Genomic DNA, 15,540 nt, shown 5'->3' with positions numbered 1-15,540 from the left:
ATTAACTAGAGCCTATAGCGGGACTTATAGTGGTAAGTCTAGACATATTAGTCTTCGACATGATTATGTCAGACAATTGATTCGAGATGGAATCATTACTATTTCTTATGTGAAATCAAGCAATAACCTGGCAGATCCTTTCACTAAACCTCTACCGAGAGAGGTAGTAAAGGCTACAACTAGAGGGATGGGGTTGAAACTCTTCAACCAAAGTTCCACCAGTGATGGTAACCCAACCTAAAGTCAAAAAATCTCTAATTATGGGTTTAATGGTTAAGAACAAGTCACTAATATGTGAAAAGTTTTTTAGCATTAAAATTATAAAACGTCATCCATAATAGATAAGTGTTGAGCGTTACGATAGAGGTTTGAGTCTTAGAACTCTTAATGAAATCCAGTCTATAAAGACAAGTATCTTATAGCAACGAAGATACTGGAAGGATTTCACCTATATGAACGTAGAGATGGTGCCGTCTCTCATGAGAGTTAGGAGTTTTTCTCTCGGGATCGTTCATGAATTAGGATAAGCACATGACCATTAATTGTGCTGAGCAAGATTGTGGGAACTCTAACAAACACATAGCGAATATGTGTGTGGTATTTCCAATTCTGTTATCTAGGAATAACTGGTTCAAAGCTGCGGCTACCAGTCATTTCGACAGAGTTTTGAAATATTTACACTAAGGAAAGATTAAAATCGAAAGATATCTTTCTTTATGCATACAAGCAAATTATTCTGGCAGTATTGTTTAACCGAGAAAATATTTTTATAAAAATCAAGTGAGGGATTGTTGCAAAAATATTGATTTTTATAAAAAATATTTTAATAATAAATTAAAATATAATATAAAAGGTTATTTTGAAAAACACTATTCTACGGGTTTTTTGGAATAGTTCCACATGGAAAAGAGAAGAGAAAAACCTGTGGTTTATATAAAGGAAGTGGAGTATTATAATAGTTACCTACCTGTCCGTGGACTATGGATCTTGCGTGTTCCAGTGCATAGCACTGGAACACCCACGCACGCGCTCGCGCTCGTGCTCGGGCTCGGGCACGGGCACGGGCTCGGACTAGGACTCGGACTCGGACTTGGTCTCGGGCTCGGTGCGAGGGCATGGGCATGTGAGGCAGTGTTGCTGTAAAGGCACTAGTAGCGCACTTCGCACGTCTGCATCGTGTCGCAGGGGGTCGCTCCTTCGCGACCTTGAGCGAACCAGAGCGAGACGTGTGCGAGTCGCGGTGCGACTAAGTGGCTATGGCGGGTGGCTAGTTAGTAGAGAGACTAAAGGACTGAGAGAGAGATCTCTCAGTATAAATAGAGGGACTGAAAAGAGCTGTTGCAACAGAAACTGTAACAGCTGAGCCATTAGTATAGTCAGTATGCAGCAGCTTGATGGTCCATGCACAACAGTCAGAAAACGGCTGGTTTTCCAACAGCCAGAAATGACTTAATGGAATTTAAGTCTCTAGACCATAACCCCCTAGCCACCATAGCCTATAAAAGGAAGACCTGGATGGGTTTCCAAACCATCTCAACTCACTCCAGCAAACCCATACGAACTGAGACAGCCAGCCCCTCTCCACTCATATATTCTAGTGTTTCCAGCAACATATCAAGGCTTATACCTTAGCTTGAAGAACAGACCAGCGGTGTGGTCTAGAATGGTTCAACTGAACCAGTGGCTGAAGATTTGAACTGACCTGTGCAGAAGTCAAAACTCTTTTTCTCTTATTTTCTTCTTCTTTTGAAATTTTTTCCTTTATATTGTAATACTGCCAGAAAGCGTGTAATTGAGTTCCATTTGGTAGGCCTTCGTGTTTGCTGAACGCAGACCCACACCAGGCTCGTCGTATCCTAGAAGCTATTTGCCTGTAACCTATCAGCATACTCAATTCACTTGAGTAGGGGCAAATAACGCTTTAAGGACAACGTTTCAGACGTGCTTCAGCCTGTCCTGATTTCTGATTATTTTGCACTTTTTGGTTTCCACATTATACAGAAATACATTAATCTGTATAATTTCTAAAAATTCGCCATTGTTTTAGCTTTATCTAATAAGGAGAAAATCAAAGAGGAGAAAGAATATTATTTAGCATGGAATGAATCAAGGCACTCGATTTAAAGGGCTGCTGCATGAGTAATAACACTATACTTGTGCAAACTACTTCTCCAAAACAAGTAGACTTGTGTTTTTTATGCAAGCATGTTGTGTTTGGGTTTAGCTATTTAAACACACCCATATTGGTAATATACAATGGCAGAAGGTTCTGCTATTGTATTGAAGAAAGAAGCAAAGGATATATGGGTTGAGTTATGCCGAGTCGTGACTGAGTCAGCTAGATGACCCGACAAGGCTGGCAAAGTCTCGACTGAGTCAAGATCGCCAACAGGTTTTGGGGTTACTCAACTCGAAGTCTCATCTAGTCGAGTTGACTCAGCCAAATTTCAGGCCGAGTCACCAAGTTTTAGAATCATGATTAAACGTAGAGTAGGATTTATTTATTTATTGTAATTAGCTATTATAGCATTTCTAGTTTTCCTATGTTCCAATTTCACCCGCTGCATGCTTGTTAAATGATAAGGAAGATTTTGTCCACCTCACTCATGAAGGATATGTCCTACACACTTTGATGTAGAGCGGATCCCAGACACTCTTATGGCAAAGATGGACAAGAGAAGGCCTGATCAGAGGCGGAAACAATCCAAGCCATCAGGACCTTAAATCATTCCTACATCATGCAAATTGAGATGAGTTTTTCGACATATTATATATGATTTTAGGGCGCATGCCGGATTTGCAAGATTCCATCAGATCAAGGGTCAAAAGTCCTATTTAATTTTGTTTTTACTATAAATAGTAAGTTTTAGTTCCAATATAACTTTTGATCATTTGAGTTGTAGGAGTTGTGCCCAACATGAAAATAGCTTAGAAAAGTTAGGAGAATAATATGGTTGGGCCAAATTAGCCACTTACTAATTTTTTGGTGAAAACCATGAAGTCTACTAGGAATGGAGGCGTCTATAAATAGTAAGTTTACTATTTATAGTAAGTCACGTTTTTGGGGTGTTCGAGTTAAAGTCTTAGAAGTCTAAAACTCCGTCCTAGCTCATTATTAAAAGTGTTGTAATTTTATGTTTTAGCATTAATTAAATTATTTCGAATTTGTTAGGATTAATTATTCTTGCTTCTATCCATCGTGGATTTGAGAAAGGTATGTGAGGAGTCCAGAGAGCTACATGGATTCAGAGTAGTTATTCCTTGAGGAAGATGATGATCGGCCTCATCACTTCCCTGCCTGGGCCACACTTGTAGTGTAGTGTGGCACATGTGCCGCATGCCAAGGTGGGCCTAAAGACCTCATCTTCAGCAGACTCAGCTCCTTGAAAGTGAACATTTAGGCCATATTCTACTTCTAACAGTTTGATCGTTTGTAGGCCATGGTGCAAACCCCTGGATTGTCCAATTGTTAGGATTCTGTTATGCCAACCATCCATCCAAAGTGGGACCCACTAGATGAATGTTTCTAGCCACCAACCGTAAACTCAAATCTCAAACAGCAGATGAAAATTTTAGCATGAATTTCAAATTTGGATTTTGAAATATTCATATTAGGAGATGCTTTCCAGATCTGTACCGACCCCCTTTCATTGGTTCAAGTACCCTTTCATCTTTTTTACATATCTTAAAAAATTAGCAATTATAAGATCTTAGTTCAAATACTCGAAACTCAACTCGATGACTAGCTGGTCAGGTCAACTCAGAGACTTAAATGAGTCTTTAATCAACTCGGTTCAATATTTAATGCATTTAAAATTGTTAGGAACGGATTAACTAATTAAAATGCACAAAACAACACATCTGTGCAATGTATACATGATGGTAGTATGTTCTTGCTTTCACAGATGAGGTTGACCCTTTGACTCTCAGCTAGAGCAACTGACTGGGCTAGTGGCATGAGGCCTAGTCATGCCTAGTTTTCATGTGGGATTTTGACGATACTAGCTTGGTGGTATGGTCAAATTCTCGAAATTGAAGGGAAGTGTTAAATATTTTGAGGGTAGTAGTTTTGAAAAGCTCTTCAAATCAAATTGCTACTCCACTACGAGAAAAGGGGGCTTTAGCCTCGGTTCAAAACTGAGGCTAAAAAAGTTAAAAAGTGAGGCTAAAACCTTTACCCTCGGTTTTGCCTCAGCTATCCAAACCGAGGTTGAAGCCCCCGTGGCTAAAGGCTTTAGCCTCAGTTTTAGCTACCGAGGCTAAAATGACTTGTATAGCCTCGGTTCTTCAAGTGTTAACTTCAGTTTTCTCAAAATGAGGCTAAATCAAAATTTTAGCCTCCATTGTTTCCAACTGAGACTAAATCCAAATTTTAGCCTTAGTTGCCTCCAATTGAAGCTAAATCTATTTCTAACCTCGGTTCTCAACATCCGAGGCTAAAGCCTTTAGCCATGGAATTTCAGTCTTGGTTCTCAACAACTGAGGCTAAATCCAAGCCTCAGTTACAAATTGAGGCTAAAAATATTTTTTTTTTAAAAATATTTATTTAAACTACAAATCCATTCATTCAATCCACTCATGAAACAATCAATCATCAAAGCCACAATACCAACAAAACAGTTAACAACAGTCTATTTAAAGTTTAACTCAATCAAACTGTTACACAACATTAGGTTCCACAAATAATACAAAGTCATGGCCGCGCCCGTCATCACCGGTGCGGTCGTTCTTGGCGGACCCTGACATAACACTGCCCATCCATCTTCTGCTGCTTCGAGGCCAGCATCATCATTGCCTCCACCAGCATTCTCCATTCGGATTGTGTGTAGCAGGCCCTGCAACCTCAACAGGTAGCTCTAGCCTGCTAGCTGCGTGTGCACGTAGCATGTGGCCGTCAAAACACTAGCAGATGCCATGTAAAAGGTCAACGCTTTCTAAGAAAAATATGAAATGGCAGTATCGCTGAGTTACAGACAGTTGAAATTCCTAATGGACAAAACCTCGATTTGACAACAAAGTTAGTAACCACCTAACCTTGATTTCATAAACAAGAATGATTAGTTCCGCAAAACTTGAAATAAATAAATCCCAGTAACACCGGACATAAGAAATAAAGAAGAAAACAAATAAACAAGGAAATTTGCAGCAAGTTATATGCAGATTTATATGCTGTACTAACCACGATTTTATGCATTGACTTTAAACAATAATGATTAGTTCCACAAAACTAGAAATAAATAATCCCAGTAACACCAGACCTAAGAAAAAGAAGAAGAAGAAGAAGAAAAAAACAACAAGGTAATTTGCAACAACTTACATGCAGATTTATCATGGAATAGCAAATGTAAATGCAGTAAACAGTTCCCTAAAATGCCTTGACAAATTATCTGTCGCAGATGTTATCAGTATCAAGCTCCAGTAACAACATTTCAAGGCATCCTACGTAACATGAAAACCAATTACTAATAAGAAATTTAACCTCAAGAAGTCCAATCTAGATCTGCACAGGCTGAAATGAAATAATCGACAGAGAATTCATGTGAGGATCGAAATTGTAGAAGCAATACAATAACCATGTCCCAATATGCCATAGAAAAACATATTTCAATATCATGAATGAAAAACCCATCCTTACTGAAAGCCATGAACAGATTTGCTTTTTTAAAAAAAATTAAACATAATAATAGGTCAAACGCTAAATCCTTTAATTTCCTTTCCCTCATAATAGTTTCTCTTTTTTATCTATAGGAATAACATCTTTCTTGTATCATTTGATTTTATTCTATCGATTTCAGACATGAACAGAAACTAGGACAGGGCTATAGTTTTTTTTTTTCTAATCGCAGCAACAAGAATAGGGAGCCTAAGAATTTGGAGCCATCGATTAGAACCAACATGCATATTTAATTCACAGTTAAAATGAGAGTTTCAACTTCTGAAGGAGTATACCTTGTTCATCATATTCCATTGACCAACTTGGGGCAAGCAATCCTTTTCTCTACTAGTGTCATGGTATTTAAGCTGCAAAACCAACCAGAAGCAATGATGAAAAATTATAAAGCACTCACAGGAGGGAATTCCTGTGGTTAAATTAGCTAGTCAAAGAACCAAATCCCACATTTGTTAAAAAAATACCAATTTACTTACCCAAGGTGCAGGTAAAATGCGTGCTTCAACCAAAGCAAGTTTCTCACTGATTTTGATGCCAAACTCCTTTGCACAAGGATCTTCGTGGTAAGCATTGTGGTGAACCGTCTAACCAAAGAAAAATGAAATTTCAGGGTACTTCATTCCAACACAAGCATTAACAAAGTCAAACTATAAGGCCAGTGCCAATCACCATGTTGATGCACTAAAGAATAGTTTCCAGGAATTTCATGTGCTTGCTCTACATACTTTTGGAATGTTCTCGAGGCATGGTAAGAATAACTTGCAATTTTTTTTGTGCAACATTGGAACATCTTTTGTGCACTTTTACCTCCTACGTTCTTGTTACCTTCTTGTATGCATCAACTAATGCTTTTGGTATTTGGGATATCTGACCACAGAAATTATGAACTAAGTAAACTGAAATTTAATTAGAGAAATGATCCAATGCTCCAACAGCTCTACAAATTATGTGCTCCCAATTGCATAGGGCTACCTAGACAGACCAATCAAATGCTTTTGACAGTCCCTTTGACCCAACCCACCCTTCGTTGGGACACGAATCAAGCCATCCAATTAATAGAACCATAAAATGGAGAGTCGAGATTGCTATGAAAAAGGTCCAATTAACATATTAACCACCCATTTGGTGGGGCACATTTGTTAATGATTCCAAACAATCACCTTGCCCAGATGACTCTAACCAACACATCCATGTTTTGGAAAACAGAATGTCAGCAAATGAAAGTTCAACTTTTGGACAGTTATGATAATCCAATCAGTGTATTTTGCATGGTGGCCCATGAAGTGTGGCTGAACCTAATGGACAATCCAGATCTATTGATTGGATAATCCATGTCTCTTCATTCAACTAGGAGTTGCCTTATCTTATAGCGATACATGAACAATGGATTGTCTCTTTAAAATAATTACCTCTATATATAAAATTATTTCCGTGTATAATTTACCTACAAGACAATTCAAATATAATTTATAAACGAAATAGTACTCCATTTAACTAAGTATGATAAACTGAGTGAGAGGAAGTAACTGCTAAATGTGTATGATAACCATAAGTCATTTTTCAGCAATGATCCAGAATAAGAAAGAAAGAACAAGCAATGTACAGAGGTGAAAGAGAAGGAATAAACATACACAGATGTAAGACATGCAAAGTTGTAAGATATAATGAGTAATCACACATTAAACTAATGAAAACCTCGATTTGACAGCGAAGTCTACCTGACAAAACCTCGATTTGACAGATATAATGAGTAATCACACATTAAACTAATGAAAACTTTGGGTGTACCTGCTGATTTTTTCCAGGAATTCCTTGGGACATTAGTCTACGACCCTAGATTTAGGAGGAACTGAAATTCATGGAGAAAAAGAAAAACAGATGGTCTAGTAATCCAATTAGTGTGGTTTCTTTTGCTATGCTCCATCTAATTAAAAGGGCCCATGACTGGGACAATCTGGATTGATTTCCATAGTCCATGTGTGTCATGTGTAGCTCCCAATAATCATAATTCACAAGAGGCACTTTCTTTCTTTTTTAAAAACTAATGTGGATATCAGGTTAGAAAAATAAAAATAGCATAAATCGCAAAAACAGTTAAACACCTTGAAAATCTCCTGCACAGTCTCATAGTATAAAGTAGTTTTAGCCCATCCACCAGTAAATAGCACACTGTTCACCAGGTTGAGCTTCTGCGGTACATGAACATTGTATGTCAAAGTTGAAATTCATGCCATCTATTTATCATAAAAACAAGTGCAAATAGAAGGAGAGAAGCCAACCAGCATCTTCAAATAATAACTATTTAATGAAAGAACATTCAAGAACCTAAGATGTGGTTGCACACACAACTAAATTGGATTTCAATAGTGAGGTAATCAAATTGCAACAACCTCCATTAGTATTTGTATGAGGAAGTAGCCCCCAAACTGCAATTATGCCCTGTTCAGCACTGTGGATGTGTGGATGTTGAATCTGTCAGAGTATTGTACAATTCCGCTTCTCGATAGTTTTGGTTTCCTTTTTCCTGCAGGCTAAAGGAATTTCTGAGAGGTTTGCGATCCATTTCTGGACAGAGCCAAGGGCCTCCACTTGCTTGTCTGTTAAGGTGTCAAACACAACAGTCAACATATACAGATAAAAGGGAATGAGTTCCCAATAGAAGGAGCTCAGCTATGCCCACAGCCATACATACCATGGCAATAACATTTGTTTCTCATCCAACATGGGCAAAAAACAAAAAAAAAGTTTAGCCTAGAGGCAATTCTCCAAAACTCATTGTACGCATGTGTTACATACCCACAGCTATAATTCACTGAAGCCATACTGTTTCTCAAATGGCCTCCAAAAATAACCTTGCGAGAGACCTCAATGTTGGCAGTTTTTCACCCAAGACACAAAAATAAGTCCTAACTATGCTACGAAATCAGGACATCCAGAAATGAAGATATTATCTATTTCCTTCTAGAGATAGGTAGCACCATACCTCTTCCCATTGATGGTGTCCTTTGAGGAGAGTGCCAATGGCATTGTTGCACTACATATTCAGTTCAGGAGAGTGCCAATGGCACTGTTGCAGTACATATTCAGTTTTGCATCCATCAGTAACAAGAATTTTGAGAATTGCATATCTCCATTCTTTATGGGACTTCATTTATGCTGCTCATCAGATATTTCCATATATACTTAGTTAAACCATTGATAAATGAAATGAAACATCTAACTGAATAGAGAAAAATCCGGCAACAGACCCTCCGCACACATAAGAATGGATCAGTGCAAATGGAGGAATTGATTTATTTTCAGCAACGAGATAAACAGAACAAGCATGTTTAGATAATAGGAAAGGCAAGCTTCACAATCAAAGGACTTACTGTTGTCACAGCTAGCAAATGGACCACATCGAGTCAACTCAACAAGTCTTCCTGAGTTGGTGCAAGAACAGGGCCTTCACCCGCACCTACAATAACAAAGAGCAGAGCTCTGCTCCAATTGTCAGTCCACCACCGTCGCAGATCGTAAAATCACAGAGCCTTCTTCTTCGTTGGCTTCCGTCTTCAATCCTCCATTAAATCCGGCAACCCTCAAAAATCAGTGACCCATGAGCCTCAGGCAGCCATTAAATCCGTCATCCTATGACGTGGCTTACTCAAATCCTCGATCCAGACCTTCGGCCACCATCTTCTACGGTTGCTCCCAGTCTCGACTTCCACCCCTGCTCCATCGAGCGTACGCTGCTTCCACGCTTCCTACCATGCTAGGGTTTCAAAAAAACCCCTTTCGCCAAATGACGACATTGATCTGCCGTTCCAATCGGCGAAAAAGTGGATGGCAATGAGAGCCCGAACCACCTGCTGGAGAAATATCACCTTTGATGATGGTGAGGAGTTCATGCTCAAGGCAGTCGAACCAAAAAACGCGGAAATTGGATTTTGAACGGCCAAATGGAGAAAACGCACGAAAATGAGAGATTTCTGCCCCGATTTCTGATTTTCGAGAGGATTTCAGTTGAGAAATCAGTAGAAAAAAAGAAAGAACGAGTACCTGAAATCGGCGAAGAGATTGCTGGTGTGGAGGACAGAATTGACGTTTCCAGGCATTGTAAAGGATCGAATTGCAAAAGTTAAACGCGATTTCGATCAGTTTTCCTTTCAAAATTTGGGGATTTTGACAGATAGAATTACAGAAGTAAAACGTGATTTCGTTCTGTTTTCCTTTCGGCGCTTAGGGCTTTTGAGAGAGAGCTCTGCTTCGAGCTTCCAAGTTCCAAAATGAATAAAAGCCACGGAGATGACATACTGGATCTGTAAGAAACGGAACATGGTATACTCGTCTCTCTACGGTACACGTGGCAGGCAATGCGGAAATCTCGTCCGTTCATTTGCAGGCCCGAAATGAGATTTGGATCTATTTCATTTTTGGGTTCCTGCACTAAAATTAATTCTTAATCTTATCAATTTTATGAAAATTCTCAAAAAGAAAAAAATCAAGATTCTTTTTTTTTTTTAATTCTAAATTTTTTCAAGATTATCAATTTGTTGAAATTTATCAATAAAAAATTAAAATTCTCAGTTTTTTCAAAATTATCAAAAATAAAAAATAAAAAAAATCAATTCTTAATAGTTTTAGAAATTCTTAATTTTTTTCAGAATTTTCAATTATTTGAAATTTCTCAATTTTTTAATATTTTCCAATTTCTTTTGAGATTCTCAAATTCAAAATTCTTATTTTTTTCAAAAATTTCAAAAAATTTCAAAATTCTTAATTTTTTAAAAATTCTCAATTTTTTAAAAAAATTCATACTTTTTCATAATTATCTTTTTTTTATTCTTAATTTTTTAAAAGTTCTCAAATTTTTAAAAAATTCTTAGTTCTTAGAAAATTCAAAATTCAATTTTTTTTCAAAACTCTCAATTTTTTTTTCAAAATTCTCAATTCATTCACAATTGTCTCAATTTTTTTCACAATTGTCAAAAATTTTAAAAATTATTAATTGTTTACAGATTCTCAATTTTTTTCAATATTCTTAAATGTAGACTTTTCAATTTTTTTCAATATTCTTAAATGTAGACTTTTAGCTATGGTTCCTATGCAAGAGAGGCTAAAAAGTAGACTTTTGGCCTCGGTTCCTATGTAACTGAGGCTAAAATGTAGGCCTTTGGCCTTGGTTCCCATGCAATTGAGGCTAAAATATAGACCCAGGAACCGAGGCTAAAAAGTAGACCTTTTACCTCCATTCCTATGCAATTGATGCTAAAAGGTAGACCTTTCACTTTGGTTCTTATGCAACTGAGGTTAAAAAGTAGACGTTTCATATGCAATTGAGGCTAAAAAGTAGACCTTTCACCTTGGTTCCTATCCAACCAAGGCCAAAAAGTAGACCTTTTGCCTCGGTTCATATACAACTACGGCTAAAAAGTAGATCTTTCGCCTCAGTTACTATGCAACTGAGGCTAAAAAGTAGACTTTTAGCCTCAGTTCCCTAGCAACAGAGGCTAAAAAGTAGCTCTTTCGCCTCGGTTCCCATGCAATTGAGGCTAAAAAGTAGACCTTTCGCCTCGGTTCCTATATAACTGAGGCTAAAAAGTAAACCTTTCGCCTCAGTTACTATGCAACTAAGGCTAAAAAGTATACTTTTAGCCTCAGTTCCCTAGCAAATGAAACAAAAAATGAACTTTTAGCCTCAGTTCCTTAGCAACCGAGGCTAAAAAACACATTTAGCCTCCATTTTTTCAACCGAGGCTAAAAATTTGAAGCTAAAGCCTCCTTTTCTTGTATTGGTCCTTGTATTAGTAGTTGTATGGTTTTTGAGCGAGGAAGAAGTTACGTGGTATTCAATCTTGAGTTAGTAATATAGACGAAGGTTGTTATTAGGCCTATTGGAATCTAAATCTAATCCGTTTATTTTCTTTGTAGTCCTTTATTTATATAGAAAGATGCTAACTTCTTGCTGACATGATCTTTTTGTGTCCTACAAAACTTGATATAACTTATAACAATGTTCATTCGATACGAACTATTTTCTTATGACATGGTCAATGTAGCCGACAGATGTTGATCATGCTTCCAACAATGGCTTTCCATGAAATTCTGAAGTTAATGGATGGAGTGGATTCTGCACATATGCGATGATGAACCCCATAAACAGTGTACAAACGCCCTTAGAAGTTTTCTTGTAGTGTAGTACATCCGCGATGACCCATAACAACCAATAACAGTGTCTGATGGCCATTCACTCCTAACTATTTTCTTATGGTGGGGTCCACCTTGGATGTTACTCATTATTTGGTCATAAAAAGTAGTGAAATTGAAAACCTACAATGACATTAAATTAAATTCCAATAGATAGCATAGATATTTGACATATATCCCATGATGGGCCCCACAACCCATAACGCATGACAACCGAGAACTTTAACACATGACAATCTCAACCCTTAACACATACTCGATTGTGGGCCCCATAGATGATGTACTTATAGTGTTAAGGGTTAGAGTTGAATTCGTTATGTGTTAAGTGTCGAGGTTGTCATGTGTTAGGGGTCAAGGTTGTAATGTGTTGAGGGTCGAGGTTATCGAGGTCAAGGTTGTCATGTGTTAAGGGTCGACGTTGCTATGTGTTGAGGATCGAGGTTTCTTCCTGTCATTAATAACTCGATTATTTTTAGATAATAATAGATAAAAACAACGCTCAAAGTCGAGGCTATCTATCATGTGTTGAGGGTCGAGTTTGTCATGTGTTAAGGATCGAGATTATCATGTATTGAGGGTCGAGGTTTTTAGGGTCGAGTTTATCATATGTTAAGGGTCGAGGTTATCATGTTTTAAGAGTCGAGATTTGGTCTTTTCATTAATAAATTGGTTATTTTTATTACAGTTGTACACGAGTAGAGTTAGCTCGGTAACTTGCTCGACTCAACTCGGCTCGAAATGAGTTCGAGCCGAGCACGAGCTAATTTTTTATGCTCGAATTGAGTTCGAGCCGAGCATGAGCTCGACCCTGCTTGACTCGAATAGTACTAAAAAATGACTCGACTCGGACTCGACTCGGTAATCGACCAGGGGTATATAAACCTCAAAACAAAAAACCCTAAGCCCGCCCCTTCTTTCCTAACGCCCGTTCAAAACAAAAAAAAAACCCAACCCTTTAAAAAAAAAAAAAAAAAAAACCCCTTAGCCCATACCCTCTCTCAGCCATCCCATCGGCCATCCAGCCCATCCCAGCGCTCGTTCGGCGTCCAGTGCTCGTTCCCCTCTCTCCCATTGGCCGTCCTAGCCACTCGATCACCCTGTCCGTGTAACACCCCATACTTTCTATACTTGGGTGTTTACCTTGGATACCTAATTAATATATGCATATGCATGGAGTCATGTAAAAAAATCTACTCTGTACACCATTGCCCAACCACCTATTTATTTGCCCATCTCAACTATCCGATTTTGGTTAGTAACGGCCTACCATACACCCTCACTTAGCTAGCTGAAAAGCTCTACAGGCTACTTAAACAAAACTTTAGTGCTAAAGGATCATTAACCCTGAATCAAAACAAATCTAGTATGCCTAATTCATATCAATTAAATGAAGTCATCTGTGGCAATCTAAATCATACAAATAGTTGATCAATAGACCTAGATCTTGGTGTAACTCGCAATCATCACACGTAGCCCATTGGACCACTAATTTAACCATTGAATCCCATCTAGGTAGACCCTAGGACCATTACAACCATTGACGACCAGATCAAATGCAATTTGACCATCGGATTGACAAGAATCTACAACTAGAAGGCCGAAATCTAAACGTATCGCCCATCTAAACATTGGATCCACCTCAACTTTGGTGGGAGGGCACAACAAACCTATTCAAGACAAACGGATGAAGTGGATTTCACTAATCAACTTTGTGGACCATTATTACCCTTAATATACAAATTAAAACCGATCCAATCATCAGATCGATGATAATTGGCGCTTAAAGGCCATATTTTAGTCATTATGGTCTACCTAAGCTATGGATCTGCCTCACCTTCAAACCTCTGCCCTAATATGATCTTGAAAAATAAACTGACGGACTGGATTTGTCAAAGACATCCATATGGACCCCACACAGGTGTTGTGTGCACGATAGCATGTGCACCTGCAGCACACCGAACCGGTCAACAGGCCAGACCGGGCACTGACCCGAGGAATTTGCAAAAAAAGGGGAAAGTCTCCTTTCCTGCCAGATCTATTTTAAACGGACGGTCATCCGTTGTTCAAAATGGGTCCCACCACGGTAATCATTGGGTGGATCCGAACCGTCCATCGCGTGCGGTCCAAGAATCCAACCACAACACGAATTCTTCTACACATAGGCACGATCACAATGCTTGCAGCCTGCCTCGCTAGAGCTAATCGTGGCCCACCAACTTCAACGATAAGAAAGATCTAAACCGTCCATCATGCACAAACCTCAGATCCGACCTAACCCTAGGTCTTATTCCATGCTGATATGAAGGCACGTGCTTGCGATCACTGACACAAAACAGGCGTGTGTACAACGCTTTCTAAAAATGGAAGATTTTCTTTCTGACAAGCTGGCAAATCCAAGAAAAACCCCTTTCGAACCCCAGCCATTGAAATGAATTCATCCTAGCCCTCCATTATTGCTGCGTTTTAGGGTTTCCTAGGAAAGAAAAGAGGCGCAGTTAAAGGCACTTTTTTAGTCTTCTGCCTAAGCTGTTTAAACTGGCTAGCTTGTGCATGATCTGTGGCCCACCTCATGCTCCATCATCAAAATCTAAACCGTTAATCTGGTTCGGAGGGTCGGTTTGACTAAAACCCAACTCGTCTCACACGTGTAAGCACGTGCGCATGTACGCAATCACATGCACAAGACAGGAGTGCGTGTGGCATTTTCCAAAAACGGAAAACTCCGTTTCTCCTCTTGTTTGCCAGTTGTCAACCCTAACCTCCTACATCCTCAGTCGTTGGATGAACACCATCTAAACCATTCCTCTTAGGGCAACCAACGTTGCTTCTCTTCGCCGCTAGGGAAGCTTCAAGGGAATCTTTTCTGTTAGACTGCTGGCATTATCCCAGCCGTTAGGATCCTTCTAGAAACGATCTTGGATCATCTTAAGTGTCAAAATTAGGGCTTTAGAATCGCCACGACATTTAGCTAGTAGATATCGTGCGAGATCTTGTTGACTCGAGAAATGGGGTGCGGAACGAGAGATGTTTGGGATATTGATTGTCCGTCCAAAACATGGGTTCTACAAGGATCGGAGTATAAATCTACACCGATCAGACCATCCAGATCATCGGATTTACTTACCTTTCGAGTTTTACCATTATTAAGGGAGTCATCTTCCTCGATCGACTGGGAAAACCACACATCAGCCTTGGACCCTTAAACCTTGATCAAAGCTAACCCTTAGGTGGGCTAGCATCCCAGTAACTCATTAGTGCAAGTGGATTAAGGATTGCAAACTGATCAAGATGAAATCAGTGGTTAGAGTCAAATAGAGTTGTCGATTAGTGGATTAAAAATCTATAACTAATCTCTAGATTAGTTGGGCTGGACGATTTTAGAATCAGATTTAGGCTGACTATAAATAGCTATTTTTTAGGGGCAACCTTTCCGAAATAGGGAAAGGAAATAAGAGATAGGGAGATTGCGCCGTCTGCCATACCGCAATGGGTTGAGTCGACTCGGTCCGAGTCTGGACCGAGTTCAGGCATGCTTTAGTTGTGAGAGAGAGAGAGAGAGAGAGAGAGAGAGGAGGAGGAGGAGGAAGAAAAGAAGGAGAAAATAGAAAGGAAATGGGGAAGAAGAGCAGAAAGATGGAATGAAGAGAGGAAGAGGGTGCGCTGCCATCCCAGCTCGAATC

At 39.0% G+C, this 15,540-nt stretch overlaps 1 protein-coding gene across 4 annotated transcripts; it reads right to left on the bottom strand.

Moving 5' to 3' along the window:
• Window positions 1-4,912: 4,912 nt before the first annotated feature.
• On the bottom strand, window positions 4,913-9,934 carry LOC131258079 (protein argonaute 10-like). 4 transcript variants are annotated; one of them, XM_058259130.1, is made up of 6 exons: window positions 9,713-9,934; window positions 8,655-8,738; window positions 8,062-8,268; window positions 7,774-7,860; window positions 6,148-6,255; window positions 4,913-6,021 (listed from the first exon to the last, which is right to left on the bottom strand). In XM_058259130.1, exons 3-6 carry the CDS (start codon window positions 8,065-8,067, stop codon window positions 5,929-5,931), a joined length of 294 nt encoding a protein of 97 aa, XP_058115113.1. In that variant the 5' UTR covers window positions 8,068-8,268; window positions 8,655-8,738; window positions 9,713-9,934; the 3' UTR covers window positions 4,913-5,928. The 4 variants fall into 4 exon arrangements, 3 of the variants coding, with proteins under 3 accessions (XP_058115113.1, XP_058115112.1, XP_058115114.1); XR_009177855.1 differs by lacking the exon at window positions 7,774-7,860 and adding an exon at window positions 9,043-9,522 and having other exon boundaries at window positions 8,062-8,827; window positions 9,713-9,933; XM_058259129.1 differs by having other exon boundaries at window positions 8,062-8,827.
• Between the last annotated feature and the right edge of the window lie 5,606 nt (window positions 9,935-15,540).

Source organism: Magnolia sinica, chromosome 10 (assembly GCF_029962835.1).
Source record: "Magnolia sinica isolate HGM2019 chromosome 10, MsV1, whole genome shotgun sequence".
Taxonomy (NCBI): Eukaryota; Viridiplantae; Streptophyta; class Magnoliopsida; order Magnoliales; family Magnoliaceae; genus Magnolia; species Magnolia sinica.
Note: the sequence above shows the minus strand (reverse complement) of the source record. Positions and strands in the feature narration are given on the sequence as shown.

Coding starts and splice junctions, on each gene's coding strand:
- LOC131258079 (XM_058259129.1), bottom strand. Junction 6,256..7,773: donor CTGTGCAGGAGATTTTCAAG/GTGTTTAACTGT, acceptor TTCTTTGGTTAG/ACGGTTCACCACAATGCTTA. Junction 6,022..6,147: donor GCATTTTACCTGCACCTTGG/GTAAGTAAATTG, acceptor TTGGTTTTGCAG/CTTAAATACCATGACACTAG.